The 25,089-nt window shown below is 44.3% G+C and overlaps 1 protein-coding gene across 8 annotated transcripts in view; it reads right to left on the bottom strand.

The window, feature by feature from the left end:
* FAM20B (FAM20B glycosaminoglycan xylosylkinase) overlaps window positions 1-24,878 on the bottom strand; it is a 49,722-nt gene extending 24,844 nt beyond the window's left edge. For 6 of the 8 annotated variants that reach the window (XM_077824287.1, XM_077824289.1, XM_077824290.1 and 3 more), the window contains exons 1-3: window positions 24,771-24,863; window positions 10,032-10,557; window positions 2,526-2,612 (exon numbers count right to left, since the gene is read on the bottom strand). In XM_077824287.1, the coding sequence (XP_077680413.1) occupies window positions 2,526-2,612; window positions 10,032-10,408 (464 nt within the window). In that variant the 5' untranslated portion in view covers window positions 10,409-10,557; window positions 24,771-24,863. Of the gene's footprint in view, window positions 1-2,525; window positions 2,613-10,031; window positions 10,558-24,699 lie in introns of all 8 variants that reach the window. The other 2 variants (XM_077824288.1, XM_077824291.1) reach the window with 2 other exon arrangements.
* Between the last annotated feature and the right edge of the window lie 211 nt (window positions 24,879-25,089).

The raw sequence follows: 25,089 nt of genomic DNA, 5'->3' as shown, positions 1-25,089 counted from the left end.
AATACAACTTGCACTCTTAATTCACTTAAGCACGTTTGAAAGACCCATCCTTAACCTTTATACCTCAGTTGTCCCCTCTGTAAAATGGAAATATTTATCTCACAGAGGTACTATGAAGGTTAGTTCTTTAACGTTTGTAAACTGCTTTTAGATCCTCAGACAGAAAGCCCAAAAGAAATGCAAAGTATTATTCAAAATAGGCAAAGAAGAATGTTCGTCTTAACAAATCATGCTGGAGATATACAGGATAGTAAAAGAGTTCAACCGATTTGGATGTGTGCAATTATCCAATTTGTATGAGCAAATGTGATATGTGAAGGGGCACAGAATTAAGACTATTTAAAAGAGGTATCCTTTGAAGTGTCAGCATCAGAGTTAAATATTAGTACCCTATTGTGATGAATGGGAAAGATGCCAGTTCACACCTCACCAGAACTACTGCTTAGGTATAAGACAGCACTACATGGAATCATATTCAAGAGGTCATCTTTGCAACATAACCGCAAGAAACATACTTAAAAAAAAAAAAAAGAAGCAAGCTTGCAATTTGCACAATTTGAAGCTGCTGTGGATGCCAGAAAAAAAATAGTACAAGTGGTCCCGATCCACCCCAGGTGTCAAACTCATGCTCCACAGAGGCCCCTCCCACAGATCTAGGAGCAACAATTTTCAGCTCTGAAATAACTCCCATCAGACCTTCTTAACAGAAGGTAGGCACCTGCCACACAAGTCCTGAAGAGGTTGTAAATTATGAGGAAAAGTAGATCCAAAATCCAATCTCTCACTGGACAGCCTAGAGGCACAAGAACCCAATGGCGTTGGGGCAGTATCCCTTATAGAAACAGAAACTTTACTCTATTTAGTCCAATATAATCCTATTGCCAAACAGTAGAAAAAAGTGTGGCTGAGAAAGGATACCGCTGTGCCCCATGCAGGAAAATAGACCCTACTTTACCTCCCTGATTGTGGAATATGAAAGAAAGCTGGCATAAAGTTCACAGCAAAAATAGTCTGAATATGTATTGCTTTTGTACAATTCAACACAGGAATTGGAGCACAGCAACTGTCATGCCAGATCAGACCTATGGTTCAACGTCCAGTATCCTGTCTCCAACAGAGTCCAGCACCAGACAAGTCAGAGAAAGGTGCAAGAAACCACCCAGTTCCTAGCAGTTCATAATTGGCTTAATATCTCTTCTAAAAGCTATTGTAGTATTAACTATGTAACCAAATCCCTTTCTGAATCTTGCTCAGTTTTTAACCTCAATGATATCCTCTGGCAATGAATTCCACAGCTGAATTGCATGTTTTGTGAAAACATATTTCCTTTTATCAGTTTTGAATTTGCCTCTTTCAATTTCATTTAATCTCCCTTTGTTATTGTGTTATGAGACAGGAGAACAGAACGTTCTAATCTACCTTCTCTAGATAATTCATTATTTTGTATACTTTTATCATGTCCCCTCTTATTCACCACTTCCTTTCTAAAGTAAGGGATTCCAACATTTTCACTTTTTCTTCATATGAGTTTTTTTTCCATTCCCCCCAATTATTTTCTGTACCCTTTTCTAAAACCCCATCTAATTGTGTAATAGCCTTTTTGAAATGGAGTGACCAATACTGCAGGCAGTATTCTAGATGAAGCTGCACCACTGATTCATATAACTGAATAGCAATATTTTCCATAGTATTTTCCAACCTTACGTATCCTACCATCGTATTTGTTTTTTTGACTGCAGCTGCACATTGAGCTGAGGTCTTCACATTGAACTGTCCACAATGATTTCCAGGCCCCTTTCCCAAATTGATAATTAATTTAGACCCTTCTAAGGTATATGAGTAGTTGATTTTTTCCCTCCAGCGTGAATTACTCTGCGTGTACCATCAATATACTTCGTTTGTCATCATGTTACCCATTCACCAACCTTGGTTAGGTCCCTCTGATGTGCTTCAGTCTTCTGTGGACTTGACTAACCTAAATAACACTATATCATCTGAAAAAATTGCTTTCTCACTGCTCACCCCCCTTCCCAGATCATTGACAAATATACTAAACACAAGGCCTAGTACAGAACTTTAAGGCACCCTCATTATGCACTTTTTGCCAAGATGAAAATTGACTATTTATTCTCACTGTCTCTTGGTCAGTTTTTTATCCATGATAATACTTTACCTCTCACCCCATGACTACTTAGTTTCTTTAGCTGTCTCTCATGAGGAACCTAATTAAAACCCTTTGAAAGTCTATGTAAACTGTGCCCAACTTGTTCTTTTTTATCCATTACTTTGTTGACATGTGCAAAGCATTCTAATAAGTTAGGGTGATACTATTTCCTTTGCAGAAACCTTGCTCATTGGACTCTATCATGTCATCACATTTTACAACATTTTTTGTTCTACTCAATGAGCCGGTTGGAAATCAATGTCTCAGGCACCCTCTCTGAAGTGAACTGGTGCCAAAAAAACAAAACAAAACAAAATAAAAACAAGAGAATAATTAAATAGTTAACCCAATAGTTCCATACCTGTCCAAGTGAAAGGCTGCCACCTCCGCATTGTGTCTGTCATATCCAGCATATGGCTCTCCTTCTACTACGTAGTCTCTGGCATATCTGTAAATGCAATGAATAATGGAAAAACAAAATGATTTATGGGGGGATTCTCCTCAGTAAAGTTAAGAGAGTCACATGAGCAAGAATCATTGAAGTGAAATTGGCTCTGGGTCACCTCCAAAATGATTTCTTGTGGGAGAGGAGGAATGAGTTTACTGATATTAAAGAGTGTAAAGATTAGTAGAGAGGTACATAGTGAGAACAGGGCAGTCACACATTGATCTGAATCTCCTGGTAAACTGGGACCAGTCAAACAAAATGAGTTTTAATACAACCAAAATGCACGGTCATACACCTCAGAGCAAAGGATACAAGCCATACCTATAGAATCAGGGACTGTATCCTAGGAAGTAGTGACTCTGAAAAGGATTTAGAAGTCATAGTGGACAAAACTCAACATCAGCTCCTAGTGTGATGATGTGACAAAAAGTACTAGTGCAATCCTTGCATGTATAAACAGACTGAGAGGTGACTTAATTACAGTGAATAAATATCTTCCTAGGGCAAAAATACCAGGAATTAAGAGGCTCTTTAACAGAAAGAGACATAACAAGAATCAGTGGCTGGAAGCTGAAGCCAGACAAATTCACTGTTTTTAAAAATAAAAAATAAAAGAAAAAAGCCTTCTAATCTGAAGACGATTAACCAATGTAACAAATTACCAAGGAGAGTGGTGGATTCTCCATCTCCTGACATCTTCAAATCAAGACTGGATGCCTTTCTATAAGATATGCTTTAGTCAAACACAAGTTACCCCCATATTGATCCTAGTAACAGAGTGAAATTTTATGGCACGTGATATACTAATGATCTAATAATCCTTAAAATCTGCAGCTAGTTAGTGCAAGTTAGACAATTAATAGCCCTAGGGACTATCCAGAACAGGTACAGCAGCAGTGTATGTCTGCCACAATATCTGCTAGTGTGCTTTAATCGTGACTCACCTTTTGGGTGGGAGGATAATTTATGACTAAGGGTATGTCTGTCTACACTACGGAATTAGGTTGAATTTATAGAAGTCGATTTTTTAGGAAGCGATTTTATACAGTTGATCGTGTGTCCCCACTAAGCGCATTAAGTCGGCGGAGTGAGTCCACAGTACTGTCGCTAGCATTGACTTTCAGAGCATTGCACTGTGGATAGCTATCCCACAGTTCCTGCCGTCTCCACCACCCATTGGAATTCTGGGTTAAGCTCCCAATGCCTGATGGAGCAAAAACATTGTCGTGGGTGGTTTTGGGTACGTCATCAGTCGCCCCTCCCTCCGTGAAAGCAATGGCCGACAATTGTTTCGCATTTTTTTTCCGTGCGGACGCCATACTGCTTTCAACAGACAGTGCAGTAGGACTGCTAACCGTCGTCATCGAACCACCACTTTCGATGCAACTCTGCCCTCCTGGTGCCATGAATCCACCTTCCAGGTCCTCTATATGACCGTCATCATCCACTGCTTCAGCTGCAAATCTGCTCTCCTGCTCATCTCGATAGCGAATTTCTCCATGTTGGCTGTCATGGGCTCCCGCTTCTGCTGCAACTCTGCTCTCATGAATCCACCTCACAGGTCCTCTCGTCATTCTCTATAAATATCTATTCTCGTGGCATCCGTCGTCAGCCACTGCTTCCGCTGCAACTCTGTTCTCCTGCAGACGACATACCATGGAAAGCATGGAGCCCACTCAGATCACCGCGGCAGTTATGAGCATTGTAAACACCTCATGCATTATCCTGCAGTATGTTCAGAACCAGAACCTGCAAAGGCAGGCGAGGAGACAACGGCAGCACGGTGACGAGAGTGATGAGGACATGGACACAGACTTCTCTCAAAGTACAGGCCCCGGCAATTTGGACATCCTGGTGGCAATGGGGCAGGCTCATGCGGTGGAACGCCGATTCTGGGCCCGGGAAACAAGCACAGACTGGTGGGACTGCATCGTGTTGCGGGTATGGGACAATTCCCAGTGGCTGCGAAACTTTCGCATGCGTAAGGGCACTTTCATAGAACTTTGCGACTTGCTTTCCCCTGCCCTGAAGTGCAAGAATACCAAGATGAGAGCAGCCCTCACAGTTCACAAGCGAGTAGCGATAGCCCTCCGGAAGCTTGCAAAGCCAGACATCTACCGGTCAGTCGGGAATCAATTTGGAGCAGGCAAATCTACCGTGGGGGCTGCTGTGATCCAAGTAGCCAACGCAATCACTGAGCTGCTGCTATCAAGGGTAGTGACTCTTGGAAATGTGCAGGTCATAGTGGATGGTTTTGCTGCAATGGCATTCCCTAACTGCGGTGGAGCGACAGACAGAACGCATATCCCTATCTTGGGACCGGACCACCTTGGCAGCCAGTACGCAAACCGAAAGGGGTACTTTTCAGTGGTGCTGCAAGCACTGATGGATCACAAGGGACGTTTCACCGACATCAACGTGGGATGGCCGGGAAAGGTACATGACACTCGCATCTTCAGGAACTCTGGTCTGTCTGAACAGCTGCAGCAAGGGACTTACTTTCCAGACCCAAAAATAACCATTGGGGATGTTGAAATGCCTATAGCTATCCTTGGGGACCCAGCCTACCCCTTAATTCCATGGCTCATGGAGCCATACACAGGCACCCTGGACAGTAGTCAGGAGCTGTTCAACTATAGGCTAAGCAAGTGCAGAATGGTGGTAGAATGTGCATTTGGACGTTTAAAAGCACGCTGGGCCGGGCAACAGAATTCAGCTTGCAGGCAGCCATGGTAAGCCAAAGTCTTTTGGCTTCTTTAACCTTCATAACATGTGGGAATGGTTTCAAACAGCAGCGCCCTTATTTCCCATACCAAACACCCGTTGGTGCCCAGCCGTGCATGTGTGATCTCTCACACCAAACCGGCAGGCCCTCAATATAAGCAGCAAAATGCGACCTTGTACATGTACTATGTAATGTTAACAGCTTGGTTCACCGTGAAAGAGTCTACCCATTGTTCTCTAAAAAGTGTCTTTTTAAATACTACTCTCCCTTTTTTTCCCTCCCGCAGCTGCAAATGTTTCAACGCTCCCCCTATCGTCTCCATCCCAGAGGATGGCGCAGATAAGGCAGCGAAAAAAAAAACACACTCGCGATGAAATGTTCTCTGAGCTCATGCAGTCCTCCCGCACTGAAAGAGCTCAGCAAAATGCATGGAGGCAAGTAACGTCAGAGTGCAGGAAAGCACAAAATGAACGTTGGATTGGCCATTTAAAATGGGCTGTCCATTTAAAAGGAGGGGCTGCGGTTTTCAGGTTAACGTGTACCGCAAACCCAACTAACCCTCCCCCACCACACCCAAATCTCTGGGATGATTGCTTCACCTCTCCCCAGTGGCTAACAGCAGGGATCATTTCTTTTCAGCCACAGGCAAACAGCCCAGCAGGAACGGCCACCTCTGAATGTCCCCTGAATAAAATTCCCCTATTTCAACCAGGTAACCATGAATGAGATCACTCTACTAAGGCTAATACAGAGAGATAAAGAATGGATTTTGCTTGAATGCCAGCAACCACCGGGATTATACACTGCCATGCTTTGTTATGCAATGACTACATGCTACTGGCCTGCCGTGGTAAAGTGTCCTACCATGGACGGACAGAATAAGGCTGCCCTCCCCAGAAACCTTTTGCAAAGGTTTTGGGAGTACCTCCAGAAGAGCTTCATTGAGATGTCCCTGGAGTATTTCCACTCCATCCCCAGACACATTAACACTTTTCCAGTAGCTGTACTGGCAGCAAATGCATCCTAAGTCTTCAGGGCAAATTAATCATTAAACCCGCTTGCTTTTAAACCATGTATTATATTTACAAAGGTTCACTCACCAGAGGTGCCTTCTCTGCCTTCAAGGTCCGGGAGCCCGCCTTGGGAGGGCTGGGAAGAGTATCGGATCCAGCGTGATAAACAGTTCCTGGCTGCCAGGGAGAACGGTTTCATCCTCTTCCTCCTCATCTTCCTTGTCCCCAAATCCTCGTCCCTGTTGCATGAGACTCCCCCTTTGCAGGAGTCCATGCACGGGGTGGGGTAGTGGTAGGGGCACCCCCTAGAACTGCATGCAGCTCATCATAGAAGCAGCATGTCTGGGGCTCTGACCCGGAGCGGCCATTTGCCTCTTTGGTAGGCTTGCTTTAGCTCCTTAAGTTTCACACAGCACTGCCGCGGGTCCCTGTGATAGCCTCTGTCCATCATGCCCTTGGAGATTTTTTCAAATATTTTGGCATTTAGTCTTTTGGAATGGAGTTCTGATAGCACGGATTCATCTCCCCATACAGCAATCGGATCCAGTACCTCCTGTTCAGTCCATGCTGGAGCTCTTTTGTGATTCTGGGACTCCATAATCACCTCTGCTGATGAGCTCTGCATGGTCACCTGTGCCACGCTGGCCAAACAGGAAATGAAATTCAAAAGTCCCCAAGGCTTTTCCTGTTTAGTGCATCTGAGTTGAGAGTACTGTCCAGAGCGGTCACAATGGAGCACTCTGGGATAGCTCCCGGAGGCTAATATCGTCAAACTGCATCCACACTACCACAAATTCAACCCGGTGATGTCGATTTCAGTGCTAATCCCCTCTTTGGGGAGGAGTACAGAAATCAATTTTAAGAGCCCTTTAAGTCGACAAAAATGGCTTCGTCATGTGGACGGGTGCAGGGTTAAATCGATCTAATGCTGCTAAATTCGACCTAAACTCGTAGTGTAGACCAGGGCTGAGGCTATGATTTAATCATGGGTATTTTTAGTAAATGTCATGGACAGGTCCCAGGCAAGAAACAAAAAATCGTGACCTGTCCATTACTTATACCATAAATACCTGATTGAATCTTGAGGGGCGGGGCAAGAAACAGGATGCTCCCAGAGGGGGAGCCTGCAGCATCAGTGACTGTGGGGGGAGTCCTGGGGAGCCAGTGGCTGCTTCAGCCACCACTGTGGGGGAGTCCTGGGGCCAGCCGCTGCTCCAGCTGCCCCAGGACCACTGCTGACCTGTGGCTGCTCCCACTGCCCCTGGGACTGCTGCTCAGGCAATCCCAGGAGCCAATTGCCAGGGGCCACCAGAGTAGCAGCTGGTCCCGGGGCCATTCCAGCAGCGGCTGGTGTGGCTGGCTGCAGGGCCGCCTGAGAAGCTGGATTCAGAGCCACTACAGCAGTCTGCGGGGCCAGCTGCTTGGGTGGCCCTGGGGTCAGCTGCACTGGCCATTGCAGAAGTCACGGAGGTCGCAGGTCACTGAGCCCTACTTATGACCCTGAGGTGAGGTCCAGTCAAATCCTTGCTTTAGGACATAAGAATGGCCATACTACTTCAGACCAATGGTCTATTTAGCTCAGTACTCTGTCTCCCGACTGTGCCCAGTGCCAGGTGCTTCAGAAGGAAAGAACAGAACAGGGCAATTATCAAGTGATCCATCCCCTGTCATACAGTCCCAGCTTCTGGCAGTTAGAGGCTTAGGATACCCAGGGTTGTGTCCCTGATCATCTTGGCTAATAGCCATTGATGGACCTAAGCTCCATGAATTTATTTATTTCTTTTTTTTAACCAAGTTACAGTTTTGGCCTTCACAACATCCCCTGGCAACAAAGTTCCACAGGTTGACTGTACCTTGTATGAAGTAGTACTTCCTTATGTTTGTGTTAAACCTGCTACCTATTAATTTCATTGGATGACCCCTGGTTCTTGTGTTACGTGAAGAGGTAAATAACACTTTCCAATTCATTTTCTCCGCACCATTCATGATTTTATAGATGTCTATCATATCCCCCCCTTAGGTGTCTCTTTTCCAAGCTGAACAGTCCCAGTCTTTTTAATCATATGGAACCCCTAATTATTTCTGTAGCCCTTCTTTGTACCTTTACCAACAGTCATATCTTTTTTCAGATGGGGTGACCAGAACTGCATGCAGTATTCAAGATGGGGCATACCATGGATTTATATAGTGGCATTAAGATATCTTCTCATCTTTCTATCTTCTCATCTATCCCTTTCCTAATGGTTCATAACATTCTCAAGAGCCAGCGCACCATGCCAGCGGCTCCTTCAGCGTGGTTGTACTGCCCCCAGCCCTACTAACTGCACTAGCAAGACCAGGGACAGCTGCCGGTGAGCATGGTACCCACCCCAGCTGCTCCTGGGAACAACAGCCTACCAGACTGCTGCTTCCACTGCTGCGGTTCCTGGCAGAGCCCTGCAGCTCCGTGGATACCAATTTATAACCGCAGATATAGATTTAGTATCCGCACAGGGCTCTACTTTTTTGACTGCCCACTCAGTCTGCTAACTCTCCAGCAGATCTACTGGATTCAATCAGAAAGATGGTAAATAGAGAACCTGACTATCTGCTCTGAAGCTGAGTGTGGGCAATTGCTTAAAAACTTCCAGAATCCTATGAAAAAGAGGCAGGGATAAACTCCTACATCCTTGCCAAAAATTCCCCTCTGCATCCCCTCTTTTCTCACACGCATTGCATACCACCACAAATTGTCTGGTGTTCCTAAAAACATTCCTGGTTGTACCTGTCCTTGATATGTACAACCATTTTGCCGGCCTGCAGACAGACATTCCATTACTGGAATGTAATTTAAGGCTTTGTGAACTTCTTTATGGCATTCAGTTGTATAAAAAGCACTACAGAAATACAGTAACAAGACATGGTATTTACAATATGCATGCAGTATCCTGTGTAAGCTGCATCACCACCACTTCAATGCAAAAAGTTCATACTATTTCAACATAGTACAGCCCCATGATATAACTCCAAACCAGTTGTGCAAGTGGCCATTAGAGAAATGTTACTGAAAATTCCAGCAGTCCACCTTTTCCTAAAGGAAAGTTAGTTTAGAAGGCATTACAGGCATACACAAGTCACATAAGAAGCTTTATGGTGGAATGAGAAAATGTTCAATCAAGGCAGAAATGCAATTTCCATATTGACACATACAAGGAAAAACGTAAAACACTACATTCCACAGCTAGCAACACAGCCTTCTAGGCCTAGTTTGAAGATGACCATCAATTTCCACTTCCTGCCCGCCCACCCCCACACCGAGTCTCACTCCCATAAGGCACCCAGATCATGACAACTAGCCTCTCACTGTGGAATGCTACATGAATCCTCTTCAGGTACCTGGCATCTGGCCAGCAAACACTGGTCAGAAGCCAGTGTTCAGAAATGCAAGGTTTGACCAACCTTGTTGATTATGCCTCTGAACTATAGAGAGGTTGGGTTTGGAGGTCAATGCTGAACATCTCAAGTTCAGCTGGCAGACAAGCTGAATATTACCAAATCGCCAGCATGGCTCGATTCCACCTTCTGAATGCTAGACTGCATCATATGCAATATGGACATATATCAGTTCATAAATTAAAGGATCAACAGGGAGGAAAAAACCTAAATAGGGTGTTTTATCCAATCACTGATAGATATATTTACCTCTTAGGTTTGAAGACCACTTTCTGTCCCCCTTCAAGTATCAGCAAAGCTTTCAGCTGGGTCCCTTTGTAGCCCACATCAGCTTTTATAATTTTCTTGGTAGCCATGGCATGCATAACAGCCCCTAGCTCTGGCGTCTCCTCGGGATACACTTCCCGTGGTACCACCCACTGGGCGGCAATCTCCCAGGGGGACTGCAGCGTATGATCAAGTCGGGGGTCTAGCTCCACACGCAAGCTTGCCATCATGCGGTGAAAGGCCCGCTGGTCCTCCCGGTTGGCAGCTGAAGTGTCCAAGTTGTCAATGAGGAAAACTTTTGTGAAAATGAAGATGACAAGGAGGATGGCCAGCAGTACCACTCGCTGCTTTAGCTTCATGGTGACCTTCAACCCTTCTCCCCTGACCCCCTCTTCCAAGGGCTACAAGAAGTCTATTAGAGATCAGGGTCAAAGGGGGATGTTAATGCATTTCATTCATAATTTTCACTCTTGTGGGTCTATCATCACTGAAGTATCTTCTGGTACCCCTACAAATTAACCAAAAAAATATATATATATAATATATGTATATATATTTAAGTTTCACAGGTACCTATCCTCCGGTACCATCAACTCAAAATCTAGTCATTTTTGCTAAGCATGTTAAAGAGTTCTGCATTTGCACCCCAGCCCCAAATTTTCCTGCTAATTTTTGTGGTTTCTCAATCCCATTTTCCTCTTCTGTAAATACTCTCCCCTGTTGCTGTGTGAACACCCCACACAAACAAGGGAAATGGACTGATACAGTTAAACAAACGATATACACAAAAGGCTGCCAAATATAGGAAACATTATCTAATTATTGCATTTGTAACAATTGAAATTGGTTGTAACTACAGTAGGAAAAACATTTTGAAAGAATTATTATTTAAGTTGATGGCATCACATTTAAAAGCAGAAAAGTCTTGTTTAAAAAAAAAATGGGGTCCTTATAATATCCCCAAGTTCTCTGCACTGCCCCCAAGAAAATCAGAAGTGTGACATCAATTCCAGTGTATTAAATCCATCCTTCACAGCAGGTTGCAAAAGTGATAGCCACAAACATCTCCAGAGCAAGCAAATAGAGGAGAGACAAACAACAGACAATCAACAGCCTCACAGACACAAAGGAAGTAAAAAAAAAAAAAAAAAAAAAAAATCACCCTGTTCTGAAACTTCAGCCCAAGCAATTATGCTGTAGCACATCTGTGTCTTCATATTTAAGACAGATGCAAGACATCTCCCTGTTCAATAAGTCTCTCCTGATAAATCGTTATCAATTAAGGCCCATCTGATGAGCAGTTAATCAAATCTAGTTAAATTAAGTCAAGAAAAGAATATTCCTACATTATTAATTAAACATAACCAGAAAGCAAATGAAAACTGACACATCACCATCACTGTGGGACACTCATGGAGCTGGTAGAGATTGCACATAGGAACGTAAACTATTTTTTTCCAAAATGGCCACAAACTGCACCCTAAGCTGTAGATGCTCACTGGGATGAGCAATAAATGGATGACATGTTTCAGAGTAACAGCCGTGTTAGTCTGTATTCGCAAAAAGAAAAGGAGTACTTGTGGCACCTTAGAGACTAAACAATTTATTTGAGCATGAGCTTTCGTGAAAGCTCATGCTCAAATAAATTGGTTAGTCTCTAAGGTGCCACAAGTACTCCTTTTCTTTTTGCGAATAAATGGATGAGTTACTTATTCAAGAAATAAGTAATACACGTGCACTTGCTAAGTTATTTTACCATCAGTTTTACCATCTACAACACAAGGATAGCCAAAGTGCATCCCACTGGCCAAATGCAGATCACAGCCACCCTCATCTTCAGCATGAAAGTTGTGGCCTGCTTGCTCAGATCAAGATGGACTACACTACATATGAAGATCAGTATGTGACCTGATATATATACCCTGCACTGAAGAGATGAATGTAGCTGCAAATCTACTTTGTTTTAATGAGATAGATATCCTTGGGCTCTTTGCAAGTCACCACTGCTGTCCTCAGGGAGGCACAGTATGAGCATTCCTGCATAAAATCTTAATGTTAGACTAAAACAGTAAGATGGGGGACAGCCTGCTGATCCACTTTTAAACCAAATTACAAAGTTACAGGCAGGGACAAGCAGTTCCACACCCATCAACAGATCTCCATATTTTGAAACTGACTCCTTGTGTAACTGGTTAACAGTTTTAAATGTGCAGCATAAAATATAGTAACTTTAGCCCCATCATTTTCAGTTTGTTTCATATGTGAGGTGACAGCTCAGTTCAGATTGCTCATTCCTGGTCACACATCTTGTGTCTCAAACACTCTTGATAGCCCCGGTTTGCAGATATTAGTATGTAAACAATGTCATTGTAAAGGCAACTTGCATGCAGCTGACGTGTGAATAACTTATTTAATGTGATTAGTCACTCAACACACCAAATTACATGAAGAGAAAAGGAAGAATTAAAAAGGAGGCCAAATGCCTGAGCTGTTTCAATCTAGCACTACAGACACTTTATCTATAGAATACTTATCTGATCTGCCAGTTATAAAAAGAACCTCTACTGGTACTGATCGAAAACGAGCCAGGACATTCACATAAGCTAAAATTCCTCCTTCAGTTCTATCTAGGAAGGGCAGAATTTCTCAGAACAGAATGTTTGTGGTATGCAGGTTGGCAATGGGAATCAGCAGTACTGATGGCAAACCTTCACCTGACCAAAAAGGCCATACTCCTGCAAATGCAGGATACAGGACTTATCTTCACTGCAACAGTTAGCTCAAATTAGTACACTAGAGTTATTCCACGCAAGCTAGTTTGAGTAACCACACTGCAAAACACCACTCAAACTACACAGAATGATTAGATTCACAGCTGCTGAGTTATAATCAGTTTTATATCACCAATGCATTACTTCCTAGAGCAGGGGTTCTCAGATCTTTGTCCTGATGACCCCTTTCACACAGCAAGCCTCTGAGTGTGACCCCCCCACACACATATTAAAAACACTTTTTGATATATTTAACACCATTATAAATGCTGGAGGCAAAGTGGGGTTTGGGATGGAGGCTGACAGCTTGCAACCCCCTCCCCCCCCATGTAATAACCTCGCAACCCCATGGGGTCCCAACCCCCAGTTTGAGAACCCCTGTCCTAGAGTTTTAGCAGCATTTGAGCTCCAATCACCCCTCGACTTATGGTTAACTAGCTCAAACTTAAAGCACCACTTAACTTGAGCTAGAGATGTGTGTATGTGGATGGGAGTTGGGTTAGGAGCTCAATCTAACATTGCAGTGTAAGACAGCCCCTTCCCCCCCCCCCCAAGACATTAAACGAGCGGTTCTCAAGCTTTTGTACTGGTGACCCATAGCAAGCCTCTAAGTGCGACCCCCCCTTATAAATTAAAAACACTTTTTTGTATATTTAACACCATTATAAACGCTCGAGGCAAAGCGGAGTTTGGGGTGGAGGTTGACAGCTTGCGACCCCCCCATGTAATAACCTCACTACCCCCAGAGGGGTCCCGACCCCCAGTTTGAGAACCCCTGCATTAAACACTCATCTTGATCTTAACAAAAAGACCAAGCAGATTAACATGAACAGAATTTTATCTTCAACTCACTATATCTTTACTTTATTTATTTCTTCATTCATTCACTTTATTTCACTTCATTATTTTAAATGTAACTAGTATAGGAACTTGCTTTCTTTTGTTTCCTTTTTTAAAATATCTCAGAGGTTTATGAGAGTTAACACTGAATCATATAGCCCACTTCAGAACCACTACTATCTACAATGGAAACACTTATTTACGCTGTATTTATCCCAATACTGGACAGATTAAAGCACTAAGTGAAAGAGTCTCACACTGAGTACCTAAAATTTAGGTACCTATATATAAGTGGCCTGATTCTTAGAAATGCTGAGCAACCACAGATTCCTTTGATTTCCAAGGGAACTGTTGGTGTTAAACACTTCTGAAAAACAGGCCACTTATACAGGCACCTACACTGCCCTTCATTGTTATCTCCCTTCCCACCAAGCCTTCTGTGTGTGTTGTTAATTGGTATTTAATAAAAACATACTCTGTGAAAGATAACTATTCTTTGTCTCCTACACATGGTGGTTGCTGCTGGAATTAATACTCAGTGGCAATTCGATCATTTGCCGAGAACAAATCACGGTCAGGAATCTACAAAATTTTAATGAAAAGCAGCAACAAAGCATGGCAGAGTGCTGTAATGACACATTACTGGATCTCATTGTCAAAATGGTGCCTCAAAGCCTCCCTGATTTGAACTGCCCCCCACTGTACTCCTCTAATAGCCATAGTATCTGGCTGCTCAAAATCAGCCACCAGGTGCTCAACCCCAGGGGAAACTTTTAACCCTTAGCCTCACAAATATTACGGCACGCACAGCGGGCTGCTATGACCATGGGAATATTTTCCTCATTTAGGTCCAACCTGCCATAAAGACAGCCCCAGTGTGCTTTAATCTGCCAAAGGCACATTCTACCATCATTCTGCACCTGCTCAGCCTGTTGTTGAAGCATTCCTTGTGGCTGTCCAGGTTTCCCATGTAAGGATTCATGAGCCACGGGAGTAAGGGGTACACTGGGTCTCCCAGGATCACTATGGGCATTTCAACATCCCCAATTTGAATCTTCTGGTCTGGAAAGAAAGTCCCTGTTTGCAGCTTTCTGTAAAGTCCAGCATTTCTGAAGATGCATGCGTCATGCATCTTCCCGGACCACCCCGTGTTGATAGTGAAACGGCCACGGAGATCCACAAGTGCCTGCAATACCATAGAGAAGCACCCCTTTCTATTGATGTACTCTGTCACAAGATGGTCCAAGGCCAAAATCAGGATATGCATGCCATCTATCGCCCTGCCACAGTTAGGGAATCCCATTGCTGCAAAGCCATCCACTATTTCATGCACATTGCCAAGAGTCACAGTCCTTCGTAGCAGTATGCGATTAATGGCCCTGCACGCTTGCATTAACACAGCCCCAAAGATGGACCTCCTGACTCCAAACTGCTCTGCAACCGACCACTGGCAGTCTGGAGTAGCCAGCTTGCACACAGCAATTGCCACACGCTTCTCCACTGAGAGGGTAGCTCTAATTTTGGTGTCCTTGCGCTGCAATGTTGAGGTGAGCTCTGCACACGGTTCCAGGAAGGTGGCTTTCATATCTGAAAATTCTGCAGCCACTGCTTGTCAACTCAGACCTGCATAATGATGCAATCCCACCATTCAGTGTTTGTTTCCCGAGCCCAAAAGCGACGATCCTCCGCATCCAGCTGCTCCGTGAATGTCAAAAGTAATCTGGTGTTGTTTCTTTCCAGGGCTCATAGCAGGTTAGGCACCTCTGATTCATGTTCAGATTGGGTGTTCATGATATACTGCATGACGAGCCATAACATGTTCATAACAGTGACAACAGTAGAGAGCAGTGCAGGATCCATCCTTTCAGAGAGATGGCGGGTGCACAGTAAACAGGGATCGTTGAAAAATGCCTCGAAACGCAGTCGGAAGCCCATGGAAAAATGGATCATGGGACGTTGAGCCCCTACCATGATACACTGCGACCCATTCCGCCTTCCCACGCCACCTAGCTGCAGAAGGTGGTGAGTTGCACAGTGCACTGCTCTCTCTGTCGATGCTAGAGTACCAACTGTGGACGCGCTCTGCTGAAAGAAGGAGCATTGTGAAAACATGTACAAGCAATGTAATTATACCGGGTTTTAATCACTGGCATAACTTTTGTCTACAAAACCCTTAGTGTAGACAAGGCCTGAGAAAGTCCTTTCACTCAATGTTCTTATCATAGAATCATAGAATATCAGGGTTGGAAGGGATCTCAGGAGGTCATCTAGTCCAATCCCCTGCTCAAAGCAGGACCAATCCCCAATTTTTGCCCCAGATCCCTAAATGGCCCCCTCAAGGATTCTCCAGCAACCTTGCTGATTAAACAAAAGGCACAGTCCAAGAGTTTTATTACCTAAGTAAACTCCATGTACACACCCCAAGAAGAAAAGAATCACCCTTCTCCCATGTTACCACATCGACATGTCCCAGAAAAAACAAATCAACATTTGAAAATAAAAACAATGCCAGGTTTTTAATATTGCTGTTGTTGCTTTTCATTAAGTTCCCACAGATAATTCCTTATGGATTTCAACTCTGATTCTAGACAGTTCTGTATTATTTGCAAACACCAAGCCTTCCTGTCCCATGCCCACATTACAGCACTTTTAAAACACCAAAGCACATTCATTATGCACACAAACATCTCAACTAAAGCATTCCCATCCACTTATTAAATAAAAACATATCACAATACTTTCCTGCCAGACTGGAAGGTTACTCATGCTATAGCCAAACAGCAGCTAAACCATTCCCTTCCCCAAACTGGCACTCTCAGTGGCAGCAACACACCATAATCAGCTCTCTACTACTTGTGGAGGAAATGGAATCCATTTATATTCTTAAGACTTGAGGTCCTGCAACAGCCAACCAACCACCTCTAAGCAAACCCAGCACCACTTTCCAAAAGCAAAAACAAACAGCAGGCATAGCACAAAAGCAAAAGGGTGTATACTCTGGCACCTGAGAAATTAGAAAATAACTGTACTTGGAGGCCAATGCGATTACAGGGACAGAATCAAAATTATCTATTAAGGTACCTGTCACAATGTTGTCTGGACATAATTTACAAGACTTTCACTTGGTCATTAAGATTTTCAGATAAGAGGAACATTAAGACAGAACAAGAGAGGCCTCCTTAGTCAGATCTGGACCCAGAATTTCATAGCTCAGTGACATGAAATAAGCCTGGGAATAAATGCATCTTACAATTTTCTGAATGTACTCAAGTGCATGCTTAAATGGACTTTTGTCTCCTCTGAAAAACATAAGAGCTGTCATACTCATGCAGACCATGTTTCAGAGTAGAAGCCACGTTAGTCGGTATTCGCAAAAAGAAAAGGAGTACTTGTGGCACCTTAGAGACTAACACATTTATTTGAGAATAAGCTTTCATGAGCTACAGCTCACTTCATTGGATGCATGCAGTGAAAAATACAGAAGGGAGATTTATATACATAGAGAACGACCTTTTGTAGTGATAATCAAGGTGGGCCATTTCCAGCAGTCGACAAGAATGTGTGAGGAACAGTGAGGGGTGGAAAACATTGGGAAATAGTTTTACTTTGTGTAATGACACTTCCACTCCCAATCTCTATTCAAGCCTAAGTCAATTGTATCCAGTTTGCAAATTAATTCCAATTCAGCAGTGTCTCGTTGGAATCTGTTTTTGAAGTTTTTTTGTTGAAGAATTGCAACTTTTAGGTCTGTAATCAAGTGACCAGAGAGATTGAAGTGTTCTCCAACTGGTTTTTGAATGTTATAATTCTTGACGTCTGATTTGTGTCCATTTATTCTTTTACGTAGAGACTGTCCAGTTTGACCAATGTACATGGCAGAGGGGCATTGCTGGCACATGATGGCATATATCATATTGACAGGTTTCAGAGTAACAGCCGTGTTAGTCTGTATTCGCAAAAAGAAAAGGAGTACTTGTGGCACCTTAGAGACTAACCAATTTATTTGAGCATGAGCTTTCGTGAGCTACAGCTCACTTCATCGGATGCATACCGTGGAAACTGCAGCAGACTTTATATACACACAGAGAACATGAAACAATACCTCCTCCCACCCCACTGTCCTGCTGGTAATAGCTTATCTAAAGTGATCATCAAGTTGGGCCATTTCCAGCACAAATCCAGGTTCTCACCCTCCACCCCCCCACACACAAACTCACTCTCCTGCTGGTAATAGCCCATCCAAAGCGACAACTCTCTACACAATGTGCATGATAATCAAGTTGGGCCATTTCCTGCACAAATCCAGGTTCTCTCACCCCCTCACCCCCCTCCAAAAAACACACACACAAACTCACTATCCTGCTGGTAATAGCTCATCCAAAGTGACCACTCTCCCTACAATGTGCATGATAATCAAGGTGGGCCATTTCCAGCACAAATCCAGGTTTTCTCAACCCCCCACCCCCATACACACACAAACTCACTCTCCTGCTGGTAATAGCTCATCCAAAGTGACCACTCTCCCTAAAATGTGCATGGTAATCAAGGTGGGCCATGTCCAGCACAAATCCAGGCTCTCTCACCCTCCCCCCTTTTTTTCCCGGGGACACACACACACACAAACTCACTCTCCTGCTGGCAATAGCTCATCCAAACTGACCACTCTCCAAGTTTAAATCCAAGTTTAACCAGAACGTCTGGGGGGGGGGGGGTAGGAAAAAACAAGGGGAAATAGGCTGAAGTGAGCTGTAGCTCACGAAAGCTCATGCTCAAATAAATTGGTTAGTCTCTAAGGTGCCACAAGTACTCCTTTTCTTTTTATATCATATTGGTAGATGTGCAGGTGAACAAGCCTCTGATAGTGTGGCTGATGTGATTAGGCCCTATTCAGGGGACACCATCATAGGGCCTAATCACATCAGCCACAATATCCTGAGCATGGGGTTGTGTCCCTGACCATCTTGGCTAACAGCCATCGATGGACCTAACCTCTATGAATGTATCCAGTTCTTTTTCAAACCCAGTTATGCTTCCAGCCATCCGAAATACTACAACACTACTAAATATTCATAGTTTCTTGTGTAAGAATATCCTATGAACAGGACTGTAAGGTTCATCAGAGTAAATATGGGGAAATTTGCTGAACAAAGTTTCCAGTGCAATTTATTTCAGCCTTGAGAGACCAATTTCTACTGGCATCCCCCCATTCCATTCTGGCAGATTCCTTGGTAGCTTACCCTCTTGTCCCCTACATAGATCTTGTCAGCATAGAATTGTTTTATTCACATACTCCCAAAAACATTATATTAGAATTCGCAGACACTCTTACCACCTCTCTTTCATTACTTGGTGATTGTTCTGTACTACCCTTGTGATCTAGTGCTTAAGGCTTCCTGTGAATTTACTGGTCTATTGCGGTGTCTCCCTTAGTCTGTAGCAACCTCCACCATACAGCCCTGCAGGCAGTTCTCTGAGGCTGGGCCTATCCTAGAATTTTTTCCTGAAGAAACACCTTCCATTGTACCTCCACCAGTGGCAGCAGCAGCGAGAGGCTGAGGAGAGACAAGGTACTGGTTGGTCACCAGCATTTTAACACTATGGCGTGGAAACCGGACATGAAGATAAAAATGTCAGTAACCACCAGCATTCTTTTAAAGACACCAAAACTCCCCCTACTGCTACTACTGGTGGAGCTATAAGCAAAGGGGTAATTTAAGGAGCCTAGTGTATAAAAGGTCTTAAACTGATAAAAAAGGACATGTATTTCCTTCTAGGTTTGGTGTCGATGCTAAGAACAAGTTTATTCAGCTGACAAATAAAAAGATGCATTAAAAACTCAAACTGAGATCTGAAAATCTATCTGCAATCTTAAATAATAATAGGCCCAATCCTGCCAGATGATGAGCCCACCCTATCTCCGCTGGCCTCAACAGAAGCTGAAAGTAGTTAGCACCTCTACAGAACCAGAAGCATAAATTCTGGGATCAGATCTTAGCTGCCAATTTTGTTGACAACGTGCAAGACAGTACAAAATCTATCTGGCTCTCCTGGGACTTTGGTTTGCAAGTGGAAATAAATCTTGTTTTCTCACTGACTTGTACCAGCCAAGGGTCTGGCCTGCAATGTTGAGCCAGGCTCACATTTTTATTTTATTTTTTTTCTCCTCTAACAGGAGCCTGAGTCCATGCTTCTTATGACAGCCATATTAACACATATACTCAATGGTAAAACTTGCTTCATTTTTTTCACCATTTGACAATGTCATTTGCTGAATCACAGGTTTTACCTCCAAGCTTTCCCATAACCATAAGGGCTGTTCGAAGTGGAACCAACTTACTGAAAAGGCAAAATTTTCCAATTACATACAATTGCATAAGGTGGGGAGGTTTTTGTCTGTTTGTTTTGAGGGGTTTATTTTAGATCTAACTGCAAAGGCCCTGTAGAATGGAAATAAGGTAAAACATCAGAAAATCATTTGCTTTTGTTGTAAGATACACAGCAAAAGGTCTTGAGTGATCACCCATAAGACTGGAAAAGTCAGCCAAATACGGACTGAACGGCACTGAATGCTTAGAGATAGTTTTAAGTAAAACGATCACTTAAGGCAGTTTTCCTGTTCATAGATACCAAGGTCAGAAGGGACCATTATGATCATCTAGTCCGACCTCCTGCACAACGCAGGCCACAGAACCTCACCTACCCACTCCTGTGAAAACCCCTCTCACCTATGTCTGAGCTATTGAAGTCCTCAAATCGTGGTTTAAAGACTTCAAGGAGCAGAGAATCCTCCAGCAAGTGACCCGTGCCCCATGCTACAAAGGAAAGCAAAAAATCTCCAGGGCCTCTTCCAATCTGCCCTGGAGGAAAATTCCTTCCCAACCCCAAATATGGCAATCAGCTAAACCCTGAGCATATGGGCAAGATTCATCAGCCAAATACTACAGAAAATTCTTTCCTGGGCAACTCAGATTCCACCCCATCTAATATCCCATCACAGGCCATTGGGCCTATTTACCATGAATATTTAAATACCAAAACCATGTTATCCCATCATACCATCTCCTCCATAAACTTATCGAGTTTAATCTTAAAGCCAGATAGATCTTTTGCCCCCACTGCTTCCCTTGGAAGGCTGTTCCAAAACTTCACTCCTCTGATGGTTAGAAACCTTCATCTAATTTCAAGTCTAAACTTCCCGATGACCAGTCTATATCCATTTGTTCTTGTGTCCACCCTGGTACTGAGCTTAAATAATTCCTCTCCCTCTCCAGTATTTATCCCTCTGATATATTTATAGAGAGCAATCATATCTCCCTTCAACCTTCTTTTAGTTAGGCTAAACAAGCCAAGCTCCTTGAGTCTCCTTTCATAAGACAGGTTTTCCATTCCTCGGATCGTCCTAGTAACCCTTCTCTGTACCTGTTCCAGTTTGAACTCTTCCTTCTTAAACATGGGAGACCAGAACTGCACACAGTATTCCAGGTGAGATCTCACCAGTGCCTTGTATAACGGTACTAAAATCTCCTTATCTCTACTGGAAATACCTCGCCTGATGCATCCCAAGACCGCATTAGCTTTTTTCACGGCCACATCACATTGGTGGCTCATAGTCATCCTATGCTCAACCAATACTCAAAGTCCTTCTCCTTTTCCGTTACTTCTAATTGATGTGTCCCCAGCTTATAACTAAAATTCTTGTTATTAATCCCTAAATGTATAACCTTACACTTCTCACTATTAAATTTCATCCTATTACTATTACTCCAATTTACAAGGTCATCCAAATCTTCCTGTATGATTTCCCGGTCCTTCTCTAAATTGGCAATACCTCCCAGCTTTGTATCATCCACAAACTTTATTAGCACACTCCCACTTTTTGTGCCGAGGTCAGGAATAAAAAGATTAAATAAGATTGGTCCCAAAACCGATCCTTGAGGAACTCCTCTAGTAACCTCCCTCCAACCTGACAAAAGTTCACCTTTCAGTAGGACCCACTGTAGTCTCCCTATTAACCAATTCCTTATCCACCTTTCAATTTTCATATTGATCCCTATCTTTTCCAATTTAACTAATAATTCCCCATGTGGCACAGTATCAAACTCCTTACTGAAATCTAGGTAAATTAGATCCACTGCGTTTCCTTTGTCTAAAAAATCTGTTACTTTCCCAAAGAAGGAGATCACGTTGGTTTGGCACGATCTACCTTTTGTAAAACCATATTGTATTTTGTCCCATTTACCATTGACTTCAATGTCCTTAACTACTTTCTCCTTCAAAATTTTTTCCAAGACCTTGCACACTACAGAAGTCAAACTAACAGGCCTGTAGTTACCCGGATCACTTTTTTTTCCTTTCTTAAAAATAGGAACTATGTTAGCAATTCTGCAATCATACGGTACAACCCCTGAGTTTACAGATTCATTAAAAATTGTTGTTGTTGGAGGGGTCTCAAGGTTTTACGGTACTGCTAGGTAGGCTATGAGGTCTAATGACAGTATAACAACACTAACCTTCACTGTAGTGTATTAGAGTTTGAGACCTGTGTCAGAAGTGGCTGGAGTACAAGACAGCACTCAAACAATCCCTTTTTACTGAAGATTAGAGAGCTGGGGGGGACCTTTGTCCAGTACCCTTCAGCCCATAACTATTTTACATTTGGGGACAATGTATACCTTCAAATCAGCAGCACTGCTATGGGTACCCACATGGCCCCACAGTATGCCAACATTTTTATGGCTGACTTAGAACAGTGCTTTCTTAGCTCTCGTCCCCTAATGCCCCTAATCTACTTGCACTACATTGATGACATCATCATCATCTGGACCCATGGAAAAGAAGCCCTTGAGGAATTCCACCATGATTTCAGCAATTTCCATCCCACCATCAACCTCAGCCTGGACCAGTCCACACAAGAGATCCACTTCCTGGACACTACAGTGCTAATAAGCGATGGTCACATAAACACCACCCTCTACCGGAAACCTACTGACCGCTATGCCTACCTACATGCCTCCAGCTTTCATCCAGATCACACCACACGATCCATTGTCTATAGCCAAGCTCTACGATACAACCGCATTTGCTCCAACCCCTCAGACAGAGACAAACACCTACAAGATCTCTATCGGGCGCTCTTACAACTACAATACCCACCTGCTGAAGTGAAGAAACAGACTGACACAGCCAGAAGAGTACCCAGAAATTACCTACTACAGGAGAGGCCCAACAAAGAAAATAACAGAAAGCCACTAGCCATCACCTTCAACCCCCAACTAAAACCTCTCCAATGCATCATCAAGGATCTACAACCTATCCTGAAGGACGACCCATCACTCTCACAGATCTTGGGAGACAGGCCAGTCCTTGCTTACAGACAGCCCCACAACCTGAAGCAAATACTCACCAGCAACCACACAACAGAACCACTAACCCAGGAACCTAGCCTTGCAACAAAGCCCATTGCCAACTCTGTCCACATATCTATCAGGGGACACCATCATAGGGCCTAATCACATCAGCCACACCATCAGAGGTTCTTTCATCTGCACATCTACCAATGTGATCTATGCCATCATGTGCCAGCAATGCCCCTCTGCCATGTACATTAGCCAAACTGGACAGTCTCTAGATGAAAGAATAAATGGACACAAATCAGACGTCAAGAATTATAACATTCAAAAACCAGTTGGAGAACACTTCAATCTCTCTGGTCACTCGATTACAGACCTAAAAGTTGCAATTCTTCAACAAAAAAACTTCAGAAACAGACTCCAGCGAGAGACTGCTGAATTGGAATTAATTTTCAAACTGGACACCATTACATTAGGCTTGAATAAAGACTGGGAGTGGATGTGTCATTACACAAAGTAAAACTATTTCCCCATGTTTATTCCCCCTCCCCCACTGTTCCTCAGACGTTCTTGGAAAATGACCCACCTTGATTATCACTACAAAAGGTTTTTCTTCTCTCCTGCTGGTAATAGCTCACCTTACCTGATCACTCTTGCTACAGTGTGTATGGTAACACCCATTGTTTCATGTTCTCTGTGTATACAAAATCTCCCCGCTGTATTTTCCACTGCATGCATCCGATGAAGTGAGCTGTAGCTCATGAAAACTTATTCGCAAATAAATTCGTTAGTCTCTAAGGTACCACAGGTACTCCTTTTCTTTTTGCAAATACAGACTAACACGGCTGTTACTCTGAAACCAACAATTATAGTGTACTGTCTAATGGTTAGAGCAAAGAACTTTGAGTCAGGACTCCCGCTTTCCATTTGTGGCTGCCGCCGACTGGCGGTGTGACCTTGGACAAGCCATTCTGTGCCTCAGTTTCCCCATCTACAAAAGGGGATAATATTTTTCGAATTGCTAGGACATGCGAGTATAGCTTTAATTGTCGCCTGTAAAGTGCTTTGAAATGCAAAGACGAAAAGGATCACAGAAGCCTCAAGTATTATTCAGATACCTTTCAAAGTCAAGTGGAGGAGAATTCTTGGGGGACCTCTCACAAGAGCAAGATCTTCTTATCTGAATGATCAGCTATGCTTGGGAAAGGCTCACAACCAACGCAGGGAAAGCTGCATTAAAGACCCGTCTCTACCACAGGCAGCTACTGTAAAGCCTCTCAAGGTTTCCAATGCAACTTATTTCCACCCTTGCAGACCCCACCTCTGGTGGGTGACTGATCCCCTCAGAGGGGGGCCACTCTCCCTATCGCCCAACAGAGCAGGGTGGCTACAGACGGGACCCCACACGGCCCCCGCGAAGCGGGGAGTCCTCCAGAAGAGGCCCCGATGCCCCCCGGGGCTCGCTATCCGCTATCCGCCCTCCACAGGCGCCCCGGCACCGCACGGGGGGGTCGCTGCTGCTCTCCTACTGGACCCGGGCGCCCCCTCCCCGTATGCACGGGGCCCGTCCCCGCCGAGCCACGCAGGCAGCTCTGCCCAGCGCAGCGGAGGGCCGCAGCCGCAGCCCTCCGAGGCCCCCAGGCCAAAGGGGTCGAGCGCGGCGGGCCTGACGCTCCCGACCCCACTCACCTGCCCCGGGGCCGCCAGCGAGAGGCCAGCGCGCCGCTCCCCGGAAGGCTCCGCCCGCGCCCCGCACTCACCCCGGCCGGCACCCGCGCGCCATCCCCGGCCGGCGCTGCCAATGCCAACAGCGCCACGAGCTGTCTAACATGGTGGCGCCCGGCGCCCCAACCAATGAGGCCGCCTCATCCGCCGCCACCGACCAATGAGGCCGCACCTTTCCCCGCTCCCTCACCGAAAGGCCCGGAGGGGCTCCCGAATAGGGCAGCTCTTTTAACACGCCAGCCAATGGGACCGGCTCCTTGACTTCCACCCCCGCCCACAATATTTCCCTGACAGCCAATAGGATCGTGCCTAATTTAACTCCCTCCACCCCAGCCAGAGCGTCTGTGTAAGCCC

Source organism: Eretmochelys imbricata, chromosome 8, assembly GCF_965152235.1.
Source record: "Eretmochelys imbricata isolate rEreImb1 chromosome 8, rEreImb1.hap1, whole genome shotgun sequence".
Taxonomy (NCBI): Eukaryota; Metazoa; Chordata; order Testudines; family Cheloniidae; genus Eretmochelys; species Eretmochelys imbricata.
This window is presented reverse-complemented; position numbering and strand designations above follow the sequence as displayed.